Source organism: Podarcis bocagei (genome assembly GCF_964188305.1).
Source record: "Podarcis bocagei genome assembly, chromosome: 9".
NCBI classification, from domain to species: Eukaryota; Metazoa; Chordata; class Lepidosauria; order Squamata; family Lacertidae; genus Podarcis; species Podarcis bocagei.
This window is the reverse complement of record NC_138134.1, coordinates 5,855,825-5,883,543: the sequence shown is the minus strand read 5'-3', so window position 1 is coordinate 5,883,543 and position 27,719 is coordinate 5,855,825. Positions and strand designations below refer to the sequence as shown.

Here is a 27,719-nt window from a genome sequence, read left to right as displayed (position 1 = left end):
AAGCCAATATATTGACCCCTGACAAAAAGATTCAAGGCCAAATAATATCACACATCACCAGTGAAACCTGTGATGAGCCCAATAACTGCTCCCTAACCCACAGATAGGCTTTCAACAGTGTAAATTTGCAACTTTAAAAAACACTCATACAGCCTTCATCAATATTTATCTGTGGTTCTAGATTCAGGTAGGTAGCAGTGTTGGTCTGACGCAGTCAAAATATATATATATAATTGTCCAGTAGAAACTTAGAGACCGACTAAATTTGTTCTTGGTATAAGCTTTTGTGTACATGTATCTGAAGAAGTGTGCATGCACACGAAAGCTTATACCAAGAACTTAGTTGGTCTCTAAGGTGCTACTGGACAATTTTTTCACATATTTCATTTATCTGTGGATTAGTTCTAGCTGTCAGGTGCTTATCTTCCACTATTCATCTGCAAATAGAATCATAGAATCATAGAGTTGGAAGAGACCACAAGGGCCATCGAGTCCAACCCCCTGCCAAGCAGGAAACACCATCAGAGCACTCCTGACATATGGTTGTCAAGCCTCTGCTTAAAGACCTCCAAAGTAGGAGACTCCACCACACTCCTTGGCAGCAAATTCCACTGTCAAACAGCTCTTACTGTCAGGAAGTTCTTCCTAATGTTTAGGTGGAATCTTCTTTCTTGTAGTTTGGATCCATTGCTCCGTGTCCGCTTCTCTGGAGCAGCAGAAAACAACCTTTCTCCCTCCTCCATATGACATCCTTTTATATATTTGAACATGGCTATCATATCACCCCTTAACCTCCTCTTCTCCAGGCTAAACATGCCCAGCTCCCTTAGCCGTTCCTCATAAGGCATCGTTTCCAGGCCTTGGACCATTTTGGTTGCCCTCCTCTGGACACGTTCCAGTTTGTCAGTGTCCTTCTTGAATTGTGGTGCCCAGAACTGGACACAGTACTCCAGGTGAGGTCTGTGTCTTTGTTTTCTCTAGATCCGGAGCACAAGCTTACCTTGGCCAAGGCTAATCTCATTGACCCAACTCGCTTACAATTTATTCTCGACGTGAATGATTTATACAAAACTAGGGAGGCAGCCTGCAGCCAAACTGAAGGACTATGATGTATTTTGATATTAAAGTTTGGGCCCTGAATCTTACATATAATATAAATACTATCTGGAAGGAAGGAATTTTTATTATGTTTTCTAAGCTCAATTCATAAATCACTCTCAGAAATATAGCAAAGTGATATAACCATAAAAACATAGATAAAACCATTTCATATATACAAACAAAATCCAATACAGATAGAGACTGGAATAAAAAATTCCATTTTAAAATGTTTATTGAAAAAGCAATATCTTCAAAACGCAATATAGATATCTGCTATGCAGTGGGAGGACACAGAACAGACCTAGTTGAGAATGGCCTCTGCAGGTCTTAATTAGGTGACCTTTGTTACATGAGACTCCAATTAAGAGGCTGCAATGACAATTAACCCCTCATATACCAGAGCAGTAAATATAAAAACAGACCCTTTAGCCTATTTTACAGAGACAAATAACCATTTTGTCACAGAGGGAAAATAGTTTTCCAATTTAAAGAGAGGGGCCAGCTCCTCTTATGCTTTTGGCAGAGGTCATAGTAGCCAACTATAGATTAAGGAAGGAGATAAATTGGGGGAGGAGAAGCATCCTTTCCTGCTTTCCAAAGAATCTCTTGTTTTTCTTGCTGCCTCTCATCTCCCCAACTTTCCTATCTCTTCTTTTCCTCTCTGCTTTTTTCTCTTCCTGCATTCCTGGCTTTATTAATTTTCCTGTTGCTCTCTTTTTCAATTACATTCAGAGGCAGCTGGTATGCTGGCTGCTTGTGTAGCAGAAGAAAAAGAGAGGAAAAAAACAATAGAATAAAATTTGCCTCCTCTAACAGATACAACCCTGGGATGCTATACAGAATTCAGGAGAATAAACCAGCTGGGATCCAACTGGCTAGATAAGGCACAAAGACAGGCGTGCTTTTAATAACTCAGTGAAAAATTGGTCTCTCAAAAGTTTTATACAGGGAAAACAAAAAAAATCTGCACAACACAAAAAACAGTATGCTTAATGTTTTAGACTGCTATAGAGAAAAAGTTATTTAGAGCCAAGATTCAGTATTACAGCAGCTGCAAGGAGTTGCCAAGGAAAAGTGGAATTACATTAAGTGGGAATGGGATTTCAGTTCAAGGGTAAGCCTCACTCAACTAAATGGGACTTCAAAAAGTAGCTAGCAGCAACAGCCTAGGGCAGGCATAGGCAAACTCCGGCCCTCCAGATATTTGGGACTACAACTCCCATCATCCCTAGCTAACAGGACCAGTGGTCAGGAATGATGGGAATTGTAGTCCCAAAACATCTGGAGGGCCGAGTTTGCCTATGCCTGCCCTAGGGCCACCTGTAGGGTTGTAGGGGCTACCATGTCTCCAATTTCATGCACTTAGTGGGGGGGAAAAAGGATGGCTGTTTTGGTTTCTCAATGCAAATGAGGTCCAGATTAGGTCTATACTAGGGGCAGATCCAGATCAATGAATCGGCCCAAATTAGATGGATGGGCGTGTCTTGCACAGCTGTAATTTAAGTGCTACAATTGTTTCCACAGATACTCCAGTAGGAGTTTTTGGCACAGGGGTCAAACACTTCATTTACATACAGAAACCTCAGGTTTAATCTTAAAACAACTGAATTCAAAAAAGGTTCAGGAGGCAGACCCTGTCTGCCCTTGACCCTGGAGAGCAATTACTAGCTAGTGCTGACTTCTGAGTAATACTGAATTATTATACTTGCTATAAGGCAGCTTCGTATGTTCCAGATTACTCTTATGTTTTCAGGTTCCTTCCCCCCCGAAAACCAACCTATTAAGACATCGTAACTGTTCGCTGTAGCAGGCTAATGCTTTGGCACAATATGAAGCAACATCAAGGCACAATAGGAAGCCACCTTAAATGTCAACCTGTTCAGGTTTTCCTGTATCAAATTGCAATTGTAGACCAAAATCTGGTTGACTTTCTACTCTAGTTTTAACTCTTAAAACAATCAAATTCCAATAAAAGATGAAAATATTTTTTTAAAAAAACAAACAAACCCCAAACAGGAATAGTCAGAACTATCGGTGGATGACTGTTGCTAGGCTTAAATTCACAGAACTGGCAGCACAGTTCCCTCACAGAACAAGAAACGGGACTTCTCTAACCACTTTCTTGGGAGTACGCCCCACTGAATTAATAGAATTAAATAGATTACTTCTGAGTGGATCATGATTTAGACTGCACTGTGTCTCATGCTTTCACACCATACTGAATGATCGACCAAATCTAAGCGTGCCTCACGTTCACATATCCCATGTGGTAAGGCATAAGTTCCTCCCTTCAGGTGATTTGTTGCAAGCATGAAAAGTCTTCCCGTTATCCCTGAAGCTTAATCTGGAATATTTATGTAAAGAATATAAAATACACTTCTTGTAAACAGAGCCAGAATCATAATTATGCAAAAAATAATAATAAACCTGGTTACGTTAGAAACGTACTGCCTTAACTACACAATCTTTTGCACATGAAGGTATGAACATGATGTGTTTCAGCTTACTGCCACCCATAGCTAACTGTAGGATATACCTGTACACACTTTTCCAGCTTGCAACTTAAGCCTTTGGTTTAAAGAAACAACTATTGCCCTTGGCAACCTGTTAAGACTCAGGTTTTGGCACCAATATACAAAACATACAGATCTACTTGAGCTCAATAGCAAAGTATCAAGGAAATGTTGTACATGTAGTTCCTGCTTTCCAAACACAGTGCATTACCAGGAAATCATTTGCAAGCATTTGCCTAACGAGCTGATGATTTACATTATTTCCTACGGGAACATTTATCATCTGTGATTTGTCCAGTCTCTGCCCCCCCCCCTGGGCTTTTTCCAGAAATGGCTGCAGCCAACCAGCAAAACACAAGTAAGGAAGTGGGCAAACTCTGGCTGTTTGGATATCTGAATCAGCTGTTTTTGTACCATGGTTTGGGCATAATTCTTTGTGTTTGGATAACTGAATTTGCAGATAACGAGTGTTGCCATAGCGGGACCTATGTGTGCTTCAAATCTGGCAGACAAATCAACAGTAAATATATTATTTAGAAAACGTATTTCAAGGATAGTATACGTTTGCATGTGTGTGTGCATGTACAGACAAAACACATTCAACAAAATTTATGCAGCATGTCTAGTGCAAGTCTGTAGATATTGTTTCATTTCCTTCTTTAAACGCTTTCTGCCAAAGCAAACAACGCTTTTCCACCACTGTGCACTCTCTTGCGGAACAGGAAATGTATCTGACCATTTTTTATGGCAAAGGTATTGTTTGCTGAAAGGCAGTAGCTGAGGTTTCTTCTCCAGGGCTCTTTGCCACAGTGCAGCAGAAATAACATGTGCTCAAAATCTGTGCACTTCATCATATGCAAAGGCCGGAGGTGCCACAAAATGTTTCTTAGCTCAGCCGCCTAAGGGCCTGATTTCCAATGTTTCTTGGAAAATGGTAGCCAAAGTTGCTTGTTACTCTTTCCTTTGCTTTTGAATGTATCCAAGGAGAACGAAGGGAAGGAGGAACGAAAAGGCACAGACCGTGAAACAAACTTCAGCTCCTGCCAGCCAGTATACTGGAAAGAAAGGAAGGAGAAAATCAACATTTAAGAATATTGTTAATCCGGAAAAAGCGAGAACTTTCCTAAAGTGGCCTCCACAAAACAGTTTGTACCAAACTGAGTGAGAAGAGCTCTGCCTCTCCCAGAAGATGCAGCTTTAAATATCACCTGGGCTGGAATTTTCGAACTGAAAGCAGAACCCTCTGCTCCTATCCAACAATATCAACAGACTGGCGGCAGTCAGGGCCCAATAAAAAAGAACCACATTTGCCCAAGACGGCAGGTGTCAGAAAATGCTCCAGGAACTCTGCCATGAGGAAAGCCTCATGGATGGGAAAGGGGCGAGGATGTGACTCAGCTCCACAAACGTTTTGCTGCAGGTCTGTTTGCTTTCCTGAGGCTCTGTGCCTGGCGCAAGCTATAGGGAGGCTCCTGTGAGGTAACTGGGGTTCAAAACTCTTGCTTCTCTCTAGTCAGCAAGTGCTATAGGAAGGTCAGTTCCTGGGGGAACCTCAAATGCTTCCTTTTCCAAAACAGAGCTAGTTTGAGTCAAAGCACACACAGAAACATCTACAGCAAGCCCACAGTGAGATAAAAACCTTACCTTTTCCTCTCAGAATTTCCCTGGAAGAATACCCAAATTGATTTTTAAAGCTCCTAAGTTCAAAAAGCATTTGGAGACTGGACTTTGACCAGCAGCATTTCCCCTTTAAAAAAGCTCTTATCCAAAAGATGCTTCTTAAACCTAATGGTGGGGAGGGAAGGTTGAGTGAGGGGCTGAAGAGTCCCCACAACAAACAAAAACTGGAGCAAGGGCAAAGCGACCTGCAACAACCTGAAGGCAGGCATTTTTCTAGTTTTAGACGTTAGAAGGGAGAGGGAGAGATGGAAGTTTCTAATTTTAGCTGGCTGCCAAGACTATCTTGTGATGCAAATTACAAACAAAATGTGGGGTGCATGGACGCACTTCTCTGTATCACAGCCACGCTTCGTAGTATCGAGGAAAATGCATGTTGCTATTGCAGCCTTTCCTGAAAAAAACATGAAAACAGGAATCCTACCATAGCTGAAACACTTTCCATGATATGCAGTGTGAGGTTCAATTTTCTCCCTGGTGAAATCCATTTAGAACAATATATTGTTTCTATTACCGACAAGGGTAATAGTAAGCACACGCATACATGCACAATTACCTGTTGCTGACACAATTGGTCCAAAAGCTCTTGCGAGGGCCCCCAGACTCCTTAAGATTCCCATTAGGGTTCCCTTTTGGCTGGCTAACCCTATGAAAGAAAGAACCATCATCATTTACTACTTGTCAGTTTTTTACTTCTTGGCTTTCCCTACCAAGGCAAAACACTTAGAGCCCAGCACTATAAAACATATCTGAGAAATAAAATGATAAAGGATTGGGTCTTTAAGAGGGAACCGTGCATCCTTATCCCGAGGCCCTGGTTAGGAAGACCAGGTCCACTGCCTCCTGAGAGTTATTGAGGCTGGAACTATGCATTGGTCAGCAGACCCAGATTTGAGAGCTCAAACAAAATGGCTGCAAAGTAGTGGAGTCAAGGAAGGAGTTATGTAGCAGGGAGGTAGCAGGAGTATCTGTGCGTTTGCCATGATGTCTCAGACTAAAAAGCTGCTGTAGTTCATCTACTTCTTACATTTAGACAGCTGTCCATTGACGACAATGCCCTGGATGGCTTACAAACGAAAGAAACAACCCCAGCTACCAAGCAACACTTTCAACATAACCCAACTCCTTCAGTTATTCAAATAATGAGAACAAGTCTGCACTGTCAAACCCAGTGAGCATTCGAACTATCTCCATTTCATTCTTGTCCCTTTAATCTTGTATTTTTAGGTGCAACTGGAGTAATAGTGTTAGAAGTTCTTCTCAACTTTGCCTTTATGAGAAACAAGGAGAGTTGTTCAGGCAAGTTTACCACCAGCATGTGAGGCCTAAATCCCACAATCTTGAGTGTACTTCGCTGCTAAAACTCAGCATCAAAACTACATTTCCATACCTCCCTGAGGTATATTTTATTTGCCAGTTAACCGGCAGAGGAATGTTGAGCAAATCCTTGGGTTAGAGGACAGAGTTTCTACTTAGCCATTCTTGGTCATTCCTACCATTACTTTGAACTGAATGTCTTTATCTTCCCTTGTGCTCATACAACATGTGAAAATAGGGCAATAGTTTCCACCTGCAAAAATGTATTATTTTATTTAGAGATCATTTTGTGGGCTCTAGTGTAAGGTATCTATAGTCGCTAGCACCATATAGGAATAAGCAGTCGATAAAAACTTGGCATGCCCCAGTCAGTAATAAGCCATTTGAAGTCCCACATTTCTTAATGGGAGAGTTAAACAGATCCTTCACTCATTTCCCCCCAAATTACCGTATTTTTCGCTCCATAGGGCGCACCGGACCATAGGGCGCACCTAGTTTTGGGAGGCGGAAAACAAGAAAAACTTATTCTGAACCCCAGAAGCCAGAACAGCAAGAGGGATCTGGCTTCTGGGATACCGTGTGGCTGTTCTGGCTTCTGGGATAACCGCGCCAAGCCTCTTCAGGGCAGCAGGATGAAGGCTCCCCCTGCCCGAAGAGGCTGCGCAGGGCTAAAGCAGAAGCCAGGACAGGCGCGTCTGCGCAGAGAGGGAGAAGGCGCAGCGCCCTTCAGCGAAGCTGGAGAAGGAACAGAAGGAGACCCTTCTGTTCCTCCTCGGGCTTCGCTGGACAGGCGCCTCGCGGCGAAGCCGAGGATCCTGCATTCGTTCCATAGGACGCACACACATTTCCCCTTCATTTTTGGAGGGGGAAAAGTGCATCCTATAGAGCGAAAAATACGGTAATGGTATTTTGAGTGCTTGCATTTGTCTGAACCACACCTACTGTCCTTACTGTGTGCTGTACAAAACAGCAGGAGCCATCGCCAAGTGGAATCAATTTCCAACTCTGTGTTTAATCTATCTCCAACTATGAGCCAAAAGAATCTGACAGCAGCCTGGCTTTAAATATTCAACACACAGTTTAAAGAGCAAGCAAAAAACTCCTTAGAGAAGGGCTCTGCCCGTTACAAGAGTAAACAGCCACGTACCATATCCAGACACCACCGTAGACAAACAAGGAACAACCGTAGCAGCAGCTGGAAGTAATTTAATAACAGGTTAGAAAATGATTAAACAAGTGAGAATGCAAATGTGTTAACAATGGATGGCAGGAGGAGAAGGTTTAATTCTGCATGGGCTTCGATCCAGTTCCCAGTGGGAAACAAGATTCCATAGCCAAAACAGCAGGATCGAATCCCTGCTCATCACTTGAATGGGGATTAAACCCTCTGCAAAAGTGTCATTTGAAGTCGTTCTCATACACACGCTGCACAAAGAGGCTTTTGCAAAGGCTTTAAAACAGCTCCTCCACTCCGGTTTGCTCATACAGGAGCACAGAGACTGTCTTAATTAAAGCAGTTTGCCAAACTGCTCTCTGAATCAGCTTCCCCCTCCCCCTTTAAACACTGCTGGAGTGATGAATTCAGAATTTAAGTCCTAATGACAATTTATGGTGAGGTTTTCCCCCTGAAAGTGCTGGTCAGGCAGATGCTAGTCATACCAAAAACTATCCCTTAGTTCAGGCATCTCCAAACTCGGCCCTACAGATGTTTTGGGACTACAACTCCCATCATCCCTAGCTAGCAGGACCAGTGGCCAGGGATGATGGGAATTGTAGTCCCAAAACATCTGGAGGGCCGAGTCTGGGGATGCCTGCCTTAGTTGATCATGCTGGTAGATCCCGAACAAATGCCTTCCAGGAGCCTCAGGAGGAAACAGGAATGTCCATACTGTGGCTTTCTGTCTGCAAGCCTCCCAGAGGGCATTCTAACTCTTGCTCTTTTTCAGGACTGGCATCATGGAATCACAGAATTGTCCAAATGGAAGGGACCCTGAGGGTCATCCAGTCCAACCCCCTGTGGTGCAAGAAATGGGAGGTGGCTGGTCCTTCAGGCTTCTGCCTTTAAGTGAACACGGGGAGGAGTTTGTTGGGGCACTTCCAGTGCTCAAACCTTCCCCTCAGCAATATTTTTCCACAAGCATGATAAAAGAGCTCCTGTTGCCAAATGGCCTTTCTGTATTTGCAGCAAAGGAACAGAGAGGCTCCTCAAGCTTTCCAGGCTTGAGGTCAGCACACCCCCTTCCTCTGGAGAAAAAGCCAAAGATGAGGATCCAGAGGAAGGAGCCATCAAAAGGTGACGGAATCCCTTCCAGTCAGAGAACAGAAATTTCCACTAAGCCCTTTCTTTTGGAAAATACCTTGCTGGTCTTTTGCAGAGCTTTGCAGTATTTGCAATTCAGGGATTAAGTTGCAAAGAAAAGACTGGTCCATCTCCTCAGCAGTCAACTGGGAAGCTGAGCATCTTCTAGGTTCAAGAGTCCTTGCCTTAACTCATGGGTAAGCAAACTAAGGCCGGGGGGCCGGATCCAGCCCAATCACCTTCTAAATCCAGCCTGCAGAAGGTCCGGGAATCAGCGTGTTTTTACCCGAGTAGAATGTGTCATTTTATTTAAAATGCATCTGTGGGCTATTTGTGGGGCATAGGAATTCGTTCATTTCTATTTTTTTTTTCAAAATATAGTCCAGCCCTCCACAAGGTCTGAGGGACAGTGGACCGGCCCCCTGCTGAAAAAGTATGCTGACCCCTGTGCTTAACTGAACTCTGATTGGACAGCCTGGACTATGCAACTTTCCTCTGTCTGTAGATGTCTATTTTGTATTTAAACAGCAGTCGGGGACATCACATTTCTTTTTTGGAAAAGCATGCTAAGCCAGGATTATTGACAATTTAGATATCCTCTTCAGCCCCTAGAAGGAGGCTGGAAAGATCAACCATAAGCTGAGGCGACACAAGTTAATGACGTGTTTAAACATCACCATGGCAACTTCTATCATGTCATTAGCAATAAAATAAACTCGGAAGGACATCTCCTTCAAGATTGATAAGCAACAAAGGCAGTTTGGAAACCTAAATCCATTCTGCATTAATGAACTCAAGAAATCTATGGAGCCAATTTCGCTTTGCTTTAGCGCCTGAAAAGATTTGTTTGAGAAGCTCACCAAAGGAGTAAAACAACAGTCCCGTGCCCAGGAGGATCATATTAGAACTCCAGCCAACAAAAAGGAAACCAAGAGCCGACACCATTATTGCCTGTCGAAAAGAAAAGGGGGCAAAGTGAGAAAGATCATGGTTTTACAGTACACAAACTCTAGTGAAAACCCAAAGCTTCTTCTCCTGGGCCTGCCCTACTCTGAGAGCAGTTGGGCTCCCGCTCTGTCTTCTGCTTCAACTATTGAGATGCAGGCATCTGCTCACCTTGAAACAGCCCTAGCTGGTTCCCTGGAACATGGCAACATTCGGATGAGGCAAGTGGGGAGTCAATGGCCACCTTCATCCTTTCCCTTCTCCTTTCTTGCCTGCCCCCCTGCCTGCCACAAAAGCCCCTTGCGCTGAGAAATCCAAGAGCTCTCCTGCCTTAAGGGGAAGGAAAGCCAAAGAGCTATGTAGTAAGGGTGATTCCATGACAATGTCAACCTATAGACCCATTTTTCATTTTCATATATAGTTAACGTGCTCTAGATCATTTCAAAGATAATTTCCTCAAGTTTAACAGTTTTTCAAAATGGCATTTTACATGTGAGTAAAATGACCAGAAGTGTGGCATGCAAGATGACTCAGAATTTCTCTAGGTTTTTTTCCTAAAGATCTCTGCAAGAAAATAGAGAATAGGATAACGAGCCTTTATTTTATTGGTTTTTTTTCTCATTTGGCGAATTAACAAGAAATTTTATGCTAGGAACAAAATAGTTGGTTTGGAATGATTTGTTTGATGGTGGAATTGGGCACCATCACCAACAGAAACTGCACTTTAAAGACCATTTTATATCCACTTCATAGCCCCAAAGCCAATCTCTCTCTCTCTCTCTCTCTCTCTCTCTCTCTCTCTCTCTCTCTCTCTCTCTCCCCCCCCCCTCATTATTATGGTCTACTGAACACTGACCTTCTCCAACATGAACAAATGCTTTGTGTACTCTCTCACAAAAGGAGAGAAATCAACAGGATCTATTACAAGTTAAATGACAGAAGACACATTTCCTGAAAATTCTTCAAATATGCATGAAGCAAAAGAAAGTACAAAAAAGACTACTTCAAATGGAAAACAAGCCCCACCCTTTTTACAGTCTTGACTTCGTTTCCTGGCTCAATTTGGCGAGTGTAACCTCCTTGGATCACAGCCATCGTAATTCCAATGAAGAAAAACATCTTCCCTTGTTCCAGACTAAGAGAAAACAGGAAAAAGTTACTTTCTTCTCCATGTCTAAACTCCCAAAATTAACATGGCTGGCAGCTGTTATATTTTAAGGAATATATACTGTGGATATTTGGGCATGTTCCCTAACTAACCAGTTTAGTAGTTCTGACACAGCCCTCTTAGGGGCAAAGTAGTTTAGCTTGATTTGCAATTATGTTTGTTAGTAATAGTTCTACCCAGTCAGTAACTAGAAGAAACTTTGACATAAAGCATTCAATCTCCCCTCTACAGGAGGCTTCTAAAATTATTACAGGAACATACAGGGATGTTGGAGGGGTGGCCCAGGGGGTCCAATTCCCAGGACTTTGCCAGCATACCTCAGTTCTTTTGCCCTTCCTCTCCTTTTTAATCTTAAATATATTAGGATAGCCAGCTGCCCTGCAAGGTGTACTGCTGCTAAGTCACACACCTGGCCAAGCAGACACCATCTTAATTTCTCAGGGGCATTTCTACATATAAATGAGCAAATGCAAATTTATTTAATGGGCTGAGTCCTTAAGTACCTGGCAACACCTATGTGTTGCCAGGGGTGATGGTGGATGAAATCTGACTCCATTCACATTTTTATAATGAAAAACATTTAAGTGTCTGGGCAACTCTTGATCATTACAAACCAAATTGCCTCTCGGGAATGACCTCTGGTCACCAAAACATCTCCACATTCAGAAATGAAAAGCTGCCTCCAGCTTCTGGTGTCCCTGCAAAAGGGAAGGCTTCTTGGGCAGACTTACCACCAACGACACGGAATCAGTTACCAACAATGAATCCTAAAAAAACTAAGCTCTCAAAAATCATACAGTAATGAGGACAGTCTGGGAATATTCTTGTCTTTGGGAGGGGGTTACGTTTGTATGTTCATATGTTTGCTGACATTGTTAAAATATGCAAAAATCAATTAAAAAATTGTAATCATATGATAGAAACGGAGGGAAACAAAAGATATGAGAGAACCTGTGTCAGCACTGAGCAGCTGCCAGGCCCCACGTTCCCTAGCAGGGCCCATGAGCACCGGCAGCTGCCTGGCCCCCCCTCCTGCCCCGCCAGGAGTGGACTTATCTGGGATCAGGGCCTGTGTTGGGAAAGTGCCTGCCATGTTATAATTTAACACAATGCATGACGCAGTGTTGCACTAGCACATTGCAGGGAATTGGAGAGGCAGGCAGCCTCCCAGACTTAGCTGCCACATACACCTGGGTCCGCAGCAGAGCACCTTGACAGGAGATCTCTCAGACCTGGTGAATGCCGTCTCTACGTTCCAAAAGAGCGCAAGCATGAGTTCAAATCCCTGCTCAGTCACGAAACTTGGTGACTGGCCTCTGGAAGCAACTCTCTCAGTCTAACAGAGGTGCAGAGAGGCTAAATCCGGCACAGGCAAACTCGGCCCTCCAGATGTTTTGAGACTACAATTCCCATCATCCCTGACCACTGGTCCTGTTAGCTAGGGATGATGGGAGTTGTAGTCCCAAAACATCTGGAGGGCCAAGCTTGCCTACGCCTGAGCTAAATTGTCAGACATATCCTTGATGGAAGAGCATGATTCAAATGTATCAAGGAAATAGGTAAGTAAAATGGTTATAGGAATGTTCACTCATATGAGAGAGGACTGCCAGCTGAGTTTCCACTTTGGGTGATTTATGCAAGCTAACGGGACAAATATTTCCAGAGAAAATGGCCTGCAACACTAGATGAGTTTTCTCAACCAGAGCCTACATTATGGGGTGGATTGGAGTGGGAATGACATCTTATACTGTAATTAAACATAGAGGTCATCTGAGTAAACACCATGACAGAACTTTGTTTATACTGATGTGTTGTGAGGCTCACTATTTTGACAAATAAAATAAATATCATGCGAAATACCTGCTGAATTGGAAGTGTTGATGGACAAGAAAGCTCAGAGTGTATTCCAGACCAGAAAACAGGAAAAGATACAGGAAATACACCAGGCCGAGGATCTTGAGATCTGTTACAAAACACCACCATCAAATTCCATTCTTAAGAACAAGTACAAAAGTAAACATACCAACAGAATGGCCATACCAATAGAATCAAAACCTTCAAAAAAGCAGCTCTAGACTTTGCAAATCTCAGATGGGGCTCTGGCTCCAGCTGTGGAAGACTAAAAGCTGTTACAACACACAAATCCAGTGCAGATGTAATACTGGCTCCTTGCATATACACAGTTTCCAGCCCCTTCCTCCTCTGTCCCCTTCCTGACCTTTCCATGCCTTAGGTCATCTCTGCTGGCCCACTGGACAGGCACCCACTCCTGTACCCAATGCGTTTTGACTATACGTGATTTTGATGTCATGCGCTATCCCTGGAACGTAACCCCTGCGTAAGGGGATATTAATTAGATGCTGTACCTTGATATGTCTTAGAAATGGCATAAATATGTTTTAAACAAATACATTTTAAAAGATGGTGAGATAAGATGCTTTCTCTGTAAAAGTATTGAAAGCTTCAGTACTTGACTAATCCTACTATGCAGGTGTGGTAAGAAAAATACCGGTGTGATTACTAGTTCAGAGTAAATGTGCTTTTTCCTGGAATTGTGTTGTGTGTGTGTGTGTGTTTTTTTTTAAAAAAACCTATTTCTATTGCACTCCATGTTTCATTCCACATGTCAGAGAGTATATTTTCATGTTACTAACAGAAGCTGATGCACGCAGAGGCCTTACGCACTCAAAGCATATCTCTGCAATCATTCTTTCATGCTATGTGCTGCATAAACTCAAGCCAGTATGCTCACTGGGAGGACTGCCAAATCTCAAGCAAAAGTGCAGATATGCAAATATATTCAGGAAAGGGCTAAGCCTCATTGTGAAGAAAGACAACACAACATTTTGCAACATCAGGGTTGGCGCAAAGGAGAAAAAGGTAGTGGATTTTGACATGCACAGGCAACTTCATAATAAAAGGAAGAACAAAAAGCTCAAGGACTTGCTCTCTTTCGAAGAGGTTTCCATATTTTGGCTGACGGCAGAGAACTGGAACAGAGCCCGAGGACTAATCAGGCCAGCTGCTGACTGGAATCCCGACATAATGGAGGACACCTAACAAAACAAGGAGAAGGAAAGAATTGAGTCTGAAGGGGCTGTGACTGAGCTGTTTGCGTGCCACACAAAACCAGGACTTTAGTGCTACTTGCATGAGCAAGACCAGGGGTAGGCAACCTAAGGCCCGGGGGCCGGATGTGGCCCAATCACCTTCTAAATCTGGCCTGCGGACGGTCCGGGAATCAGCGAGTTTTTACATGGGTAGAATGTGTCATTTTATTTAAATTGCATCTCTGGGTTATTTGGGGGGCATAGGAATTCGTTGATTTATTCTCTCTTCAAAATATAGTCCTGCCCACCACATGGTCTGAGGGACAGTGGACCGGCCCACGGCTGAAAAAGGTTGCTGACCCCTGAGCAAGACCGAAACTTCCACCCCATATTGCTGCAAAAGCAGACTACGGGAGTGTGCTCTGGCTGGGAATCTTGGGGGCCAAATTTTGAAAGTCCTGGGTTGTACAGGTATAAATAAAAGGAAATTTATCTAACACATAAAGAGTACTGGGAAAGAGAGAAGGCTGCCTCATACTAATTGAGAGTTATATAGGGACTAATTTAGATAACCAGTTTCGTTTAATTTATTCCTAGGTATTCTATTATGCTATATAATTCTTGCTATCATTTATTGTTTTGAGTGTACTGGTTAATGAAACAATAAAAAGATTTTTTAAAAGCTTGGGTCTTAAAACAATTTTTACTTTTAAATTTTATGTCCTTTTAATAGTTTTCCACTTTGGGACAACCCCACCAACGGTGCAGAAAGCTTCATTTTTATTTTGAAAAATCTCTCTCCCATTTTGTCCTGGTTTATAGATCTAGTTTGTGATAGTATAACATTTGATATTTATTTTCACACATTTTTCTTTTAAAGTTGCATAGACCAAATCAGAATTTTATCTGTTACCCACATTGTTCTAAATTCAGTTGGTGATCTCAAACAACCATTTCCCAATTCTGCTTGTACAATGCACTCTAAGTATTTGTTTTAAAATGACACTATAGCTACATCCAGTTATTTTCATCATATGTAGAGGAAAGGAATAGCAAGGGAGAGAGACTCTTCCAGCTTCTGCATGCTATTCAGGAGATCTGAAACAAACAACTATGCATGAGTTCTCTGGGCCTCCGGTGCAACTCTGAGTCCACTGAACCCAATGGGACTTATGTCAAAGTATCCCTGCACAAAATTGTGCTATAAAGCAGTTTTAAGGAGTCTTTAGGGTACAACGTTATACCCTCTTACCTGGGAATAAGCCCCACTGGATTTGAAGGACTTGTTCCGGAGTGGACCATGTAAATGTGCTGTTAATATCCCAGATTCAGGGGTTGTGGTGGCTGAGAGATTCCAGATTCAAGTGACTACTTCTCTAGCAATGGCTTTTTGGAATTAGTCTAGCTTTACTTTTCCTGTATCTACACCAGGGCTGACAAAATGTCAGAGCAGCAAAGGGTCCCTCAGCAAATGAAGGTGCATAGTGACCAAGGTCAACCAACTTTGACACCTGAAGCAGAAAAATCCCACAGTCCTCTGTCTTCCTCCCTAACAGTAGGCAATACACCATCCATCTGGCAGCTGCTTCACTTTGCTAATGGTTAGAGCTGACGCCCACCATCTGACACCACACAAACACACACTCACACACAGCCACTCGCGCACTACCAAGGCCTAAACCATGTTTGTTAATCATTTCTCTCAACGTGTGCCTTTTCTGTCCAGAATTAAAGTAACATGACACTTGATAATTTCTTAGCACTAAAAAGCCAAGCAGCTCAAAGCAGCTCTTGGAAGGATCAAGATTAATTAAAAAACTATCTTAAGCATTTGCAAAATTAATGGAGAACCATTAAAATCGTATTTGCTACTTTGACTTTAGTGACTTGGACCAGTCCGCCTTTTCCATCCATATCCCATGCTCCAACTAGGGCAATAAAGACAGCATTATGTGGTGGTTTGGCTGCTAGACTAGAACTTGGGAGACCAGACTTTGGATCCCTTCGAAGCTCATGGGGTGACCATGGGCTCTCTCTTAGCCTAACCTATCTCAAGTTTTGTTGTGGTGATTAAATGGGAAGGGGAGGGGGGAACTGTACTCTTTGGAGGGGAGATGGGACTTGAATGCAGTAAATAAATTCTGCCCTTGAGGACTATGTGTTCTTCTGCATTTCTTGTGCAATTCCACTTAATGGAACATAAGGAAGATAACTTGCCACTTGCCAGTAACAAGCATACATGGAGCTCCAGACCTGTTTTGAAACTATAAAGCAGAGTGAGACAATTTATTTGGGCCAGATTCTGCTTAAAAATGGAGGCACTGGTTTCCTGATGTTCTGTTAAGAGCAAGATGGCGACTATCTATCTCTAGAACATGTTACCCGTTTTTCTTTGGGGAGTGTCTCTGGCAACCACATGAAGACGAAAGCCAAGTCAATCACAGCAAACATGACAGCAAACATAGCAGACCGAACATAGAAGATTTCTCCCTTCTCTTTTTCCATGGAGAGGTATGCTCCAAGCATAGGCCCAAAGGTAAAGCCCAGGGAGAAAGCAACGCCAATCATTGCCTAGGGAAACAAGGGTAATACTTATTTAGTAGCATTTCTCTCCTCCTTCAACTCTGCTAGAGCTTCCAGAGCAGCAAATACGCACATTTACTATTTGAAACATAGATACCCATAATTACACATTCATCTTTCTCAATAGTAACTTAATATTTTGTTACCAATACCAATTACAGTGGTACCCCGCAAGACGAACGCCTCGCGAGACGAAAAACTCGCAAAACAAAAGGTTTTTTCGTTTTCGAGTTGCCTCGCAAGACGAATTTCCCTATGGGCTTGCTTCGCAAAACGAAGCTTGTCCCGCAAGCTCCGGGGACAGCGGGTCTTCCCGCTGTCCCCGGACCTCTTTTGAAGCAAGGGGCGGCGTGGAGAAGCGATCTCCCCGCAGCCCCTTGCTTCAAAAGAAGTCCGGGGACAGCGGGGAAGAAGCGATCTTCTCCCTGCAGCCCCAGGTCCGGGGACAGCGGGAAGCGCTTCCCGCTGTCCCCGGACCTCTTTTGAAGCAAGGGGCGGCGGGGAGAAGCCTGCCCCCGCCGCCCGGCTTCGGAACGCCCGGCTTCTGTCCCGGAGGGCTTTTGAAGGCAGGCGGGGGGGGGGGAGCAAAGACTTTCGCCCCCCGCCCGCCTTCAGAAGAGGTCCAGGACCTCTTCTGAAGGCAGGCGGGGGGCAAAAGTCTTTGTCCCCCCTGTCTGCCTTCCCAGGGGCTTTTAAATCGCCCCGGACAGCGGAGAAGTCCTCCGCTGTCCCGGGGCGATTTTAAAATGCCGCCCGCCAGCATTTTAAGATCGCCCGGACAGCGGAGAAGTCCTCCGCTGTCCCGGTGTTTTTTAAAATGCTGGGGGTGGGAAGAAAAGCCCTTGTCCCCCCCCCCAGCCTTCAGAAGAGTCTGAAGGCGGTTTCCCTGGTCTGAAGGCGGTTTCCCTAGGAACGCATTAATTGATTTTCAATGCATTCCTATGGGAAACCGTGCATCGCAAGACGAAAAACTCGCAAGACGAAGAGACTTGCACTAGCCATAGGCCATGGCATCATTCAGAAGGAGAACGAAAAACAACAACAACAATAACCATAAAAACCATCGGGCACATACAATAAAACCACGGTGACGGCTACTAAAATTATTTGTTGCATTAAATAGAACAGAATAGCAGAAGATTCTCAGGTAAGATGTGCCAAATTAAATATCCGAAACCCCTTTGCAGTTGACTGCTATTTTGTCTAGTTCCTTCCTCCTGATCTTCTTAGCTGCCAGCACACAGAGTGCTACTTTATAAGTAACAAAGTCGTCGGTGTCGCTCAGCAGCCATTTCACCCTTTGCACCCTATTCAAATGTGTTCCATTCATAAACAGGGGTTTTATAAATCGGTCTGTGGAGTCTATATATAACGGGCACTGCAATAAATGGCACAGGTCCTCGACGCAGGGTTGTCCACACAGAGTCTCTCTTCGTAATGTACTTTGCCGTACTGTCCATCAAACACCGCCGAGGCCATCGCCTGGAATCGTAGTTCTGTAAAAGCGATTCTTAGTACGGCAAGTGAGAGCTTTGCCAGGGCTGCCACCACGGCCACTACCTGTGCCTCCCCATACTCCCCTCGCACAGTCCCCAAACTTGCTCCAGAGGGTCGGGGGCAAAACTCCAGAACACATTTAGGCAGAGGGAGAAGAGAGGGAGGGTGTTCCGTTGTGCAGGCAGAAGTCCTTGCACTGCACTGGATACCACCTGGAATCTGCAATTTTTCTACTGGATAGAAAGAAGCATGAAGTTTAGGCTGAAGTCAGGTTGGACTGCGACTGGAGAATTCTAACCACCACCACCCCTTGGGATTCTGGGGGAAATGGCACCTAACATTCCTAGCCTAGTATTGGGCAAACAAAACTGGGGAATGGCCATGTTCATGTCACTGTTGCATCTCATCCCATCCCACTCTGTATGCGGAACACATTCACGTCCATGTGGCTGATCAAAAATTAAACAGCCAAGATCCTGATCAAAGGCTCACACCAGGCCGTTAACTCACCATGCCTTTGCTTCGAGCTTTTGGACTCTGCAAGTCAGCAATTACTGCAGTGGAGAGGCTGACATTCCCTTTGCTTATTCCACCGAGAATTCTGGAGAAAATGAATAGCTCAAAGCTCCTGGAAACGGCCCACAAGGAATATGATGCTATCATACCAATCTACAGAAATAAGAAGGTACATACGTAATGAAAATAATGGTATTTAGAAAGCACAAGAAAATGTAAGCACTCCCCCTTGGACCTACAGTATTACACAGGGGAAGCTAAACTGAACCTAAACTAAAAAATGGGGGGAAATGTCATGTTTTCTCAAAAGAATACTGTTATTGGATTCTTTATTGAACCCAATTTGGGAAGCTAAAGAGAAATTTCAGGTTACTTATTCAGAATAAAAGTTTGATGAGAAAAAAAAACCTAGGACAATTACTGGCCATATGCAGACCAATTCATAAGCACATAAAAGCAGTATTGAAGAGAATTTTCACACATGTTGGGGTTGTCCAAGCTTGTGTATTCAGCAATCTTCAAGCAGCCGAAATCATGAAGGTTATCTAAAACATCTCTGATGCTGCAAAGAATTGCAGCTTTTTCAGCTGGCATGGAAACTTTTCTCTTCTAGCCTAAAGGCAAGGCGATACACAGCTGTTTATTGTAAGATGGAATCAACAGCACTGCCAGGCTGAAGGGAGCCCAGGGAAAGATGCCTTTGAGAGCTGCCCCCCCGCCCTTTGGATCACTCACTCATCCTACCCCCAATACTTGCTCTCATCCCCATCTCCTTCCTTCCTGCTACTTGATAAATTAGTCATTTTCTTCACTTCATTAAAAGGAATCAGGAAAGTTGCTATGTACTGGGGGGGTGTGCATGTGCGCGCTTGCGTGTGAACAAATATATTCCTTCTACTTTCTTTAAATGCAAAGTAAAGCACATATTCTGGTGGCATGTGCAGAGGGCTGCAGCGGGGAGGAGAAGATGATGAGGTCTTGTAGGATTCTGCCCCAGAAATATATATAGTTATAAGTTTGGGGCGGGGGAGTAGGCTGTAAGCAAAGACCCTCTTAACCCCTGGATCCAGCAAGTGTGAAAATACAAGCCAGGCTGGCTTCCCATTGAGGTGAGAGCCTGGGTGCAGGGCCATAAAGAGAACAAAGGAAGGGGCTCTGTGTGAGATGGCAAATGGGTGGGGCCTCCTCTCCCAAGTCGCGGTTAGATAGAAGCACAAACCCAGAATTGACAGCAGAGAGTTTTGGAGTGATGTGAGCTAGAAGCAAAGCAGCAAAGTGGAGGGAGAGTCACAGCAATGTTTGATTTATGTTTGAATCCAAACCTGGGGTGTTGATACTGTAGACACCCCCCATACCCATGGTAGGCTCATGTTGTGTATACACACACACCCCATATCCCATAAAGACCCCAGAGCCTCTCCTGTACCTCATCCTGAAGGAAACACAATCCCTGGTTAAGCGCCTGGAACCTCGCATTGCTTGGAGATTAGGATGGCGTGCAACAATGCTGTCAGAAGTGGGATTCATGCTCCCTGAAGAACCTGTAAGCAAGAACCTGAGCCGAAATGGAGGAATGGCAGCATTCCTGGAGCAGCAAAGCCAGCAATGGATGGAGCGGCAAAACCAGTAGTTCAACTGACAGCTGCAAGCAGAGTGTGTGAGAAGCCTCAGCGGAGAGGAAAGCGTGACTCCACGCGAGGCGAGGGCCCTGCCAGTTAAAATGCTACAGGGGGTTGAAAGCGACCCAGGAGCCCCGCTGGAAGAGATCCAGAGTGTGGATGGGCAGCTGAGGGCCTTGGACTTTGAAGAGATGCACTCAGTAGCCAAGGACAAAACCTTGGAGAAGGGTGAGGTGGCTGGAGCTGAGGAGCTGCTGCTGATAGAGTTCTCCACTTGTGGAAGAGAGTAATAGGAGGCGCATGTGAATGTACAAAAAGAACAGCCTGTGCCAGAGGAAATGGTGATGTGTTCCTCAGTGGAGGAGAACACGTAGGAAAAGCTCAAGGCCTGTGTGCGCGCACCAGAGGAGCAGCCAGCTCATGCTGAATTGGCTGAGTTTTAAAAAAACAACTATGATTTTGCCCTACTTATTACCTGTGCAACTCAACCTTGCAAGATGAATTCAGCCTGACCAGAACTAATCCAGAAAATGTAATGGTTTGACTCACACAACACCCAGTGCACAATGGAAAAGGGCTGCCTGGGTTTAGCCGGGGTTATGTAGATCATGTAACCGATCTACACTGCACATTCTTTAGTCCCGTCAACAGACATACCACAGTCAACAACATGATCGGCCGTCTCCCAAAGTAATCAGACGTGGCACCAGTAAGTGGAGAGGAGAAGAACTGAAGGATGGAAAATATGGAGCCAATCAGACCTGCAAAATATGGAAGATTAAAATGCAATATGGATCTGCCAGCATCAAGGTCAATCCTTCACAATCATGTTCACGTGTGAGCCATGCCACACATTACATTATGAAGGCTGCCATGGATCCTAAACATTTTGGGCTGTTGTCCTCAGGACCCACCTGAAAGCATCAGGAAGTATTTTCCATGCATGATTAAGATGGCTAAATTGCATTTAATGGCAGATTTATATGGTCCTGTGCTCCATGCAAACTGTGAGCAAACCTAAGACCTCCATACCTCCAAATAAGACACTGTTGTATTTCCTTTCAGAAGGCACTTGAACCACTTCACTGAACCAGTCCACCCCATGCTGCAGCGTCATGTAGAAACTATCCTGTGGAAGAAAACATGCATGGGAGGGATAAATTCAGGGGAGGACAGGGGAGCAACCATAGTCAGCCTGAGAGCTGCACACCACGTGCAATTATTACGCAATTATTTTTTCTAGTTCTTGTCATGTGCAAAAAGTAACCACAACCAATGTTTTTAGAAACACTTGCTTTAATAGACAGAAAGCCTTAACTGCCCTCAGACCTTAGCAGGCTCTGCAACATTTGGACTATCATTTAACACCTTAGTGGTTCAGAGACAGACAAGCCACTGGAAAGAAAGAGAATAGCTTAACCACCCTCTCACTCTCTCTCCGTTATTTATGCCACATCACAAGGGGAAGAAGGAACTAGTCACGTTCTGCTTTTACTAATCCTATGCTTCACATCCAATCAGATCAATACAAGGGCTTCCTGAATTGTCTTCCTACAGTCAGCAACATGGAGTGAAGAACGAAACTAACCGTCACAAGTCTGAAATCTCCCCACTGGAAGATAACAATAGCACCTTTAAAAAAACCACTAACAGTTACTATTCGCTGCAGTATTACCGTACCAGTTTAGAGTTACATCAAAACCTGTCTTAAGTTTTCACCTAAGACACAGATGTGCTAGATCACTTACTATGAACTCTAAAGATTTATTGTTGTCTGAAAAGTTGTTGTTTTTAAGCAGTAACACATGCTCCATGAGCATTGCTGGTTCACTCAGATACCAAAACACTGAACCCAAACATTTCAAATTGCCCAGAGGTTACATAGAGGCATTGTCTGGTTTAGGCATCTGCATACAGTGGTACCTCGGGTTAAGTACTTAATTCGTTCCGGAGGTCCGTTCTAAACCTGAAACTGTTCTTAACCTGAAGACCACTTTAGCTAATAGGGCCTCCTGCTGCTTCCGCGCCGCCAGAGCACGATTTCTCTTTTCATCCTGAAGCAAAGTTCTTAAACCAAAGTACTATTTCAGGGTTAGCAGAGTCTGTAACCTGAAGCGTATGTAACCCAAGGTACCACTGTATACAGAAGATAGGATGTTTGGCACACCAAAATTCCAGGTGGACCACTTTGGCACCAGGACTAAAGTGGTTCATTATTGTTAGAGCACACTCTTTGCAGAGATGTGCGTTTCAAGCGCTGCCATAGCACAATCATGCCATGGTGGCATCCCATCATATTTTACATGTTTATCGCGAGTGTTTTGGGTAAATGTGACTTAGGTCTTACTTACATTATTATTGCTGTAATGGTCAAGAATTGAAGGAAGGAGAGGCAGGATGAGGGTGAACCCCAACAAGTCTATGAGGAGTGCGATAAAAACAATGGTGATCACACGAGTAGAGCCCACGTCAGTTCCCAGGGGCTCCTTGAAAGGCCTCCTGCTCTCTTGGCTTTCCCCCAGGGACATTGTCTCAGTGATCCTGCTCTGAAATACAAAGGGTGGGGACAGTGGGGGAAGGGGAGGAAGTGGATAACTTGCTGACTCATTCTCCCTTCACTGAAATTTTACTGCAATTAAAAAAAAAAAAGGTAGGAGGTAGTTTCTCTTGTTTCTTTCCTTCTCCTGATCTATCCAATTGTGGATTGGTGACTCCATTTAAATCTCCCAGTAATATTATTTTTCCTTCCAAATATTCCAACATCTTCTTTTCAATCTTCTTGAAGAATTCCCTTTTATTCTGGTTGGGTGCATAGACTCCTGTTACATAAATTATTTCCCCTTGGTGCTTTAAGTATTAACAATCTACCATCTGGGTCTGTATATAGTAGTTCTGGCTCTAAGCAGGGTTTAACATAAAACTACCACTCCTCTTTTTTTTTAACTTAACCACAAAAATTCAAAATAAACACAGAGATATTAAAATTTAATATATCTGGTACAACAGCATCAAAAATATCAATACCTAAAATGAAACTAGCTTACAGCTCCAATTCCCATTGTTGGGCTGGAACAAAATGCCATTAATTTACAACGCAGCACCATGATCTTTCATTAATCAGGTGCTCTTCGAAGATGATGCTTTAGTTGGAAGTATTTGTCATAGCCTTTAGCAATCAAATAAGGTCTGATGTTGAATACAGGTGGCTTTTAACTGCCGCAGGAAGAACAGTGAGCTCTCATCTGTATTTTAATAGGGGTTAAAAGTATGCAAGCGCTATTCTTTAGGGCAGGGATGGCCAAACTTGGCTCTCCAGCTGTTTTGGGACTACAACTCCCATCATCACTGCTTTAGGGTAAAACTTTTGAGTGTCCACAGAGGTGGAACGGCCACTGTGCTCTAGTGAGGACTGAAACAGGCACTCTCCTCTGAGATGAGGCTTTGTAGTAAGAGAGGCACCATCTAGCTGTAAAGGTTGAAATAGTTACAGAACAGACTTCCATGGGCAAGGTTATCAGCTGCAGAAAACTGATAAATGAGTGTGTTCTATCAAAAAGCAGATTGACAGAATGCACGTGAGACAGAAATTCAAAAGCATTAAGGACATGAAGCATACTCCATATTATCACTTTTTCCATATGTACAAATGAAGCTGCAAAAATGCACATTCTTCAAGCCATTTCTCACCGCATCCCCTTCCATGGTCTGCTGTGGTCTCACACTTGTAGCAGCCGCTGCCCTGAAGCGCTCATATCATCTGGTGGTACTGCTTAATGGCTTGGTTTTCTGTGGAATTTCTGAAATTGGTAAAAATGTCCTGGGGGTGGAAAAAAAAGCTCAACAACTTTACCGAATGGATTTTCACTTTTTGAAATATGGCAACCCGAGCTTTTATGGCTGCATTTTTAACACTGATACACGTAATTGCAGCTGCAACCAAACAATGTATGTGGTTTTTTCAAAAGCCACATTATAAGGAGGGTTGCTAATTTTCGAAAAGAAACCAAATCATGTATTTAACAGTGCCAAGTGATCTTAATTTCGCAGTACGATTTCAATCTATAGCATCAACTATCAGAGGCTGGACGCGGGGAATTGGCCAAAGAGACGCGCCTCCGGCAAGGCGGCTTCCAGGGGGCAGGAGCACGACTGGAATGCAAAGAGGGGGGACCCTTCGGCATGGGGGGGAGCCGGGCGGAAGCTGCCCCCCTAAATCAATACCAATCCCTAACAAAATTCCTGGCTGCGCCGCTGCTCCAATCTGAGGCTCTGCCCCCCCGACACAATTCCTGGCTGCAGTGGCGTAGCGTGAGGGGTGCAAGGGGGGGCCCGCTCGCACTGGCAGCTCTCTGCCCCCTGCTAAAATCCACGGGTTAGGCGGCGCAAATTACTTGCCTTGCCCCGGGTGCTGACAACCCACGCTACGCCACTGCCTGGCTGCGCCCCTGCCCCTGGGGACCCTCCCCTCTCCCCTCGTTCCCGGCAGGTGGGCGATGCCCACGCCTCGGGCTGGCCGAGAGCAGCGGGGCGGAGGGAGCCTTCTTCGCCCGAGGGGGCGGCGGCGAAGGCGGCATCCATCGCGCATCCGCGCCCTCCCCCGAGCTCCCCGGACGGGGACCCGGCGAGAGAAGGGCCAGGGGCGGGAAGGGGAGCCTCGCCGGCGAGGGAGGCCGCGGGGGACCCGCGCGCTGCGCCCGCCAGCCCACCTGCCCGGAGAAGCGCGGGGACCCGGCCGGGCGGAGCGGCGGCTGCCCGAGAGACGAGGCGTGGGCGTCCGGGGTCCTCGGCTTTTCCTGCCGCTTCCTCTTCCGGGCTGAGGCCTCTCCCGGCGCCTCCAAGGCCACAGCAAGTGGAGGCTCCCGAGACGGGAGGCGCGCCCTGGCCAGAAGAATCCGCGCCGCCCGGCCAGCAGCCCAGGCGGCGCGCAAAAACGCACCGTCGCTCCTGCTGCTGCTGCCGCCGCGCGAGGCGCTCGCTGGATCCGGCCAGGGGCGCCCGCAGCCCGGCACCCTCTTCTCCCAGGGGCCCTTTGGCCCTGGGCAGCCCTTCCTCGCCTCCCGGCGGGGTCCTTCACTTCTGGCGGGGCCAGCGGGTCTTCGACGGCACCCGTTTCCTCCTCCGTGAATTGGCGTGAGCCTCTTGGAAAGCCAGCCCAGTTGGTGGCCATCGCTGCCTCGTTGCATGAAGGACTTTTCCTTTTCTCTGCCCTAAAGCTTTCAACGTTTTCCAAACGGTTATGTTTGGGTATGCGTCTTGAATACCATTTTTGACTCGCCGGTGGACAAAGTCTAAATTCAATACATATTTGAAACTTGCCACTTCAAGAATGAGTTCGCTTTTATTAACATAATCTTGCTATAAATTTGCAGTTTCGTTGGCTTTTGCCCTCAGCCCCTCTGTTGACATAGAATCTATCTGGGGACAGTGGTGCCCCGCAAGACGAATGCCTCGCAAGACGAAAAACCCGCTAGACGAAAGGGTTTTCCGTTTTTCGATGCGCTTCGCAAGTAAAACGAAAAAGTCTTGCGATTTTTTTCGCTCCCCCCCTTTTCTAAGCCGCTAAGCTGCTAATAGCCTTTTAGCCGCTAAGCCTTTAATAGCCGCTAAACCGCTAATCCGCTAATAGGGTTGCTTCGCAAGACGAAAAAACCGCTAGGCGAAGAGACTCGCGGAACGGATTAATTTCGTCTTGCGAGGCACCACTGTATATGTGTGTAATGGAGCAAATTTTCTTGTATCGTAACTCTGAGAATCATCAGGCACATACCAGAGAGTAAGTCCTACTGAACTCAGTGGGACTTCTGAGTAAAAACGCTTAGGATTGCGGTACAGTGGTACCTCGGGTTCCATACGCTTCAGGTTCCATACACTTCAGGTTACAGACTCCACTAACCCAGAAATAGTACCACGGGTTAAAACTTTGCTTCGGGATGAGAACAGAAATTGTGCTCCGGCGGCGCGGCAGCAGCAGGCGGCTTCAGGTTAGCTTCTGGTTAAGAACGGACCTCCAGAACAAATTAAGTACTTAACCCGAGGTACCACTGTATAATACTGCAGTCTTTTACCCAGTTACCTGGGAACAAGTTCCATTGAATTCAGTGGGACTTACTTCTGAGTAGACACATACAGTGCAAGACTCAATTTAAAGTGGATTGGCTACATTTTCCTTCAAAATTACAAAATACAAAGTGCTTCACATGTCAGCATCATATTTCTTTCATTTGGTACAAGTATTTTACAGCAGTGCCCTCTTTATGTATTCAAATAGTGTAAACATGTATATTGTCCTCTAGAATGGTGTCCAAACTTGTTTCAAAGAGGGCCAGATTTGATGAAGGTAAGGGCCGACCAAAGTTGTTGAGCTTTTTTAAGGATTTCCCCCCAGGAAATAAACTGCCACGGGGGCAGACTTTGGACATGCCAGCATCTAAATCCAAACAAACACCCCCATCCCACCTATTATAACCAAGCAATACTCCAAAATGCTTATCTTGTGAACTTGCCATTTGTTTTATCATGACAAAAGCTCCCGTTTCCCCCAAAAAAAGGCAGGATGGGGAAGTCTGATCTCTTCATCACTTTTAATAGCCACGTTCAAATATATAAAAGGATGTCACATAGAGGAGGGAGAAAGGTTGTTTTCTGCTGCTCCAGAGAAGCGGACACGGAGCAATGGATCCAAACTACAAGAAAGAAGATTCCACCTAAACATTAGGAAGAACTTCCTGACAGTAAGAGCTGTTTGACAGTGGAATTTGCTGCCAAGGAGTGTGGTGGAGTCTCCTACTTTGGAGGTCTTTAAGCAGAGGCTTGACAACCATATGTCAGGAGTGCTCTGATGGTGTTTCCTGCTTGGCAGGGGGTTGGACTCGATGGCCCTTGGGGTCTCTTCCAACTCTAGGATTCTATGATTCTTTAATTGATCTCAGAGACATGGAAAAAGAAAAAGGAGATAGTATATTCCAGGAGTTGGATCCCTTCCAATTCCTTAGATTTAACAGCAGAACAAGCAGTGGACAGCAACAAAACACTTTTCAACGTTGCTTGGAGGGCAGGCTTCCCCACCCCTCTCTTCAGAATTTCAGAGTTACAAAACCACAGGGGACCCAATCTTCACCTTCACTGGGGAGAGCCACCAGCTTCAGTCCAACTATTCCCTCCCTCTCCCTGCTTCCTCTTGTAAATGAGCCACTTCAAGGGGAAAGGATCTGAAAGGAACACTCAGGTAGCAACAGAGAAGGCCAGGCGCTTGCAAAAAACGCCATTCACTTTTTCCTTTTCTCTCTGGCTGAAGCCCACAGTAAATGCTGCCAGGCTGGGAGCCTCAATGGCGCTCTCTGGAAGCTTCACCTGGTGCAAAAACCCAGGCTGGCCCCCCCTCCCCCCAGCTACAGCTCTGGCCAAACTGCACCTTAAACATAATAATAATCCATT

General features: G+C 45.0%; 1 protein-coding gene across 3 annotated transcripts; it reads right to left on the bottom strand.

The window, feature by feature from the left end:
- Nucleotides 1-1,315: 1,315 nt before the first annotated feature.
- Nucleotides 1,316-25,036, bottom strand: MFSD10 (major facilitator superfamily domain containing 10). 3 transcript variants are annotated; one of them, XM_081207821.1, is made up of 13 exons: nucleotides 24,992-25,036; nucleotides 22,637-22,831; nucleotides 21,318-21,414; nucleotides 20,943-21,046; nucleotides 18,661-18,819; nucleotides 16,453-16,641; nucleotides 13,968-14,076; nucleotides 12,881-12,983; nucleotides 10,879-10,987; nucleotides 9,768-9,858; nucleotides 7,756-7,803; nucleotides 5,848-5,937; nucleotides 1,316-4,669 (listed from the first exon to the last, which is right to left on the bottom strand). In XM_081207821.1, exons 2-13 carry the CDS (start codon nucleotides 22,811-22,813, stop codon nucleotides 4,566-4,568), a joined length of 1,380 nt encoding a protein of 459 aa, XP_081063947.1. In that variant the 5' UTR covers nucleotides 22,814-22,831; nucleotides 24,992-25,036; the 3' UTR covers nucleotides 1,316-4,565. The 3 variants fall into 3 exon arrangements, with proteins under 3 accessions (XP_081063947.1, XP_081063945.1, XP_081063946.1); XM_081207819.1 differs by lacking the exon at nucleotides 24,992-25,036 and adding an exon at nucleotides 23,973-24,082; XM_081207820.1 differs by lacking the exon at nucleotides 24,992-25,036 and adding an exon at nucleotides 23,973-24,082 and having other exon boundaries at nucleotides 22,637-22,826.
- Nucleotides 25,037-27,719: the final 2,683 nt, after the last annotated feature.

Coding starts and splice junctions, on each gene's coding strand:
- MFSD10 (XM_081207819.1), bottom strand. Junction 9,859..10,878: donor AAGTCAAGACTGTAAAAAGG/GTGGGGCTTGTT, acceptor TCTTTTCGACAG/GCAATAATGGTGTCGGCTCT. Junction 5,938..7,755: donor TACGGTGGTGTCTGGATATG/GTACGTGGCTGT, acceptor TTTCTTTCATAG/GGTTAGCCAGCCAAAAGGGA.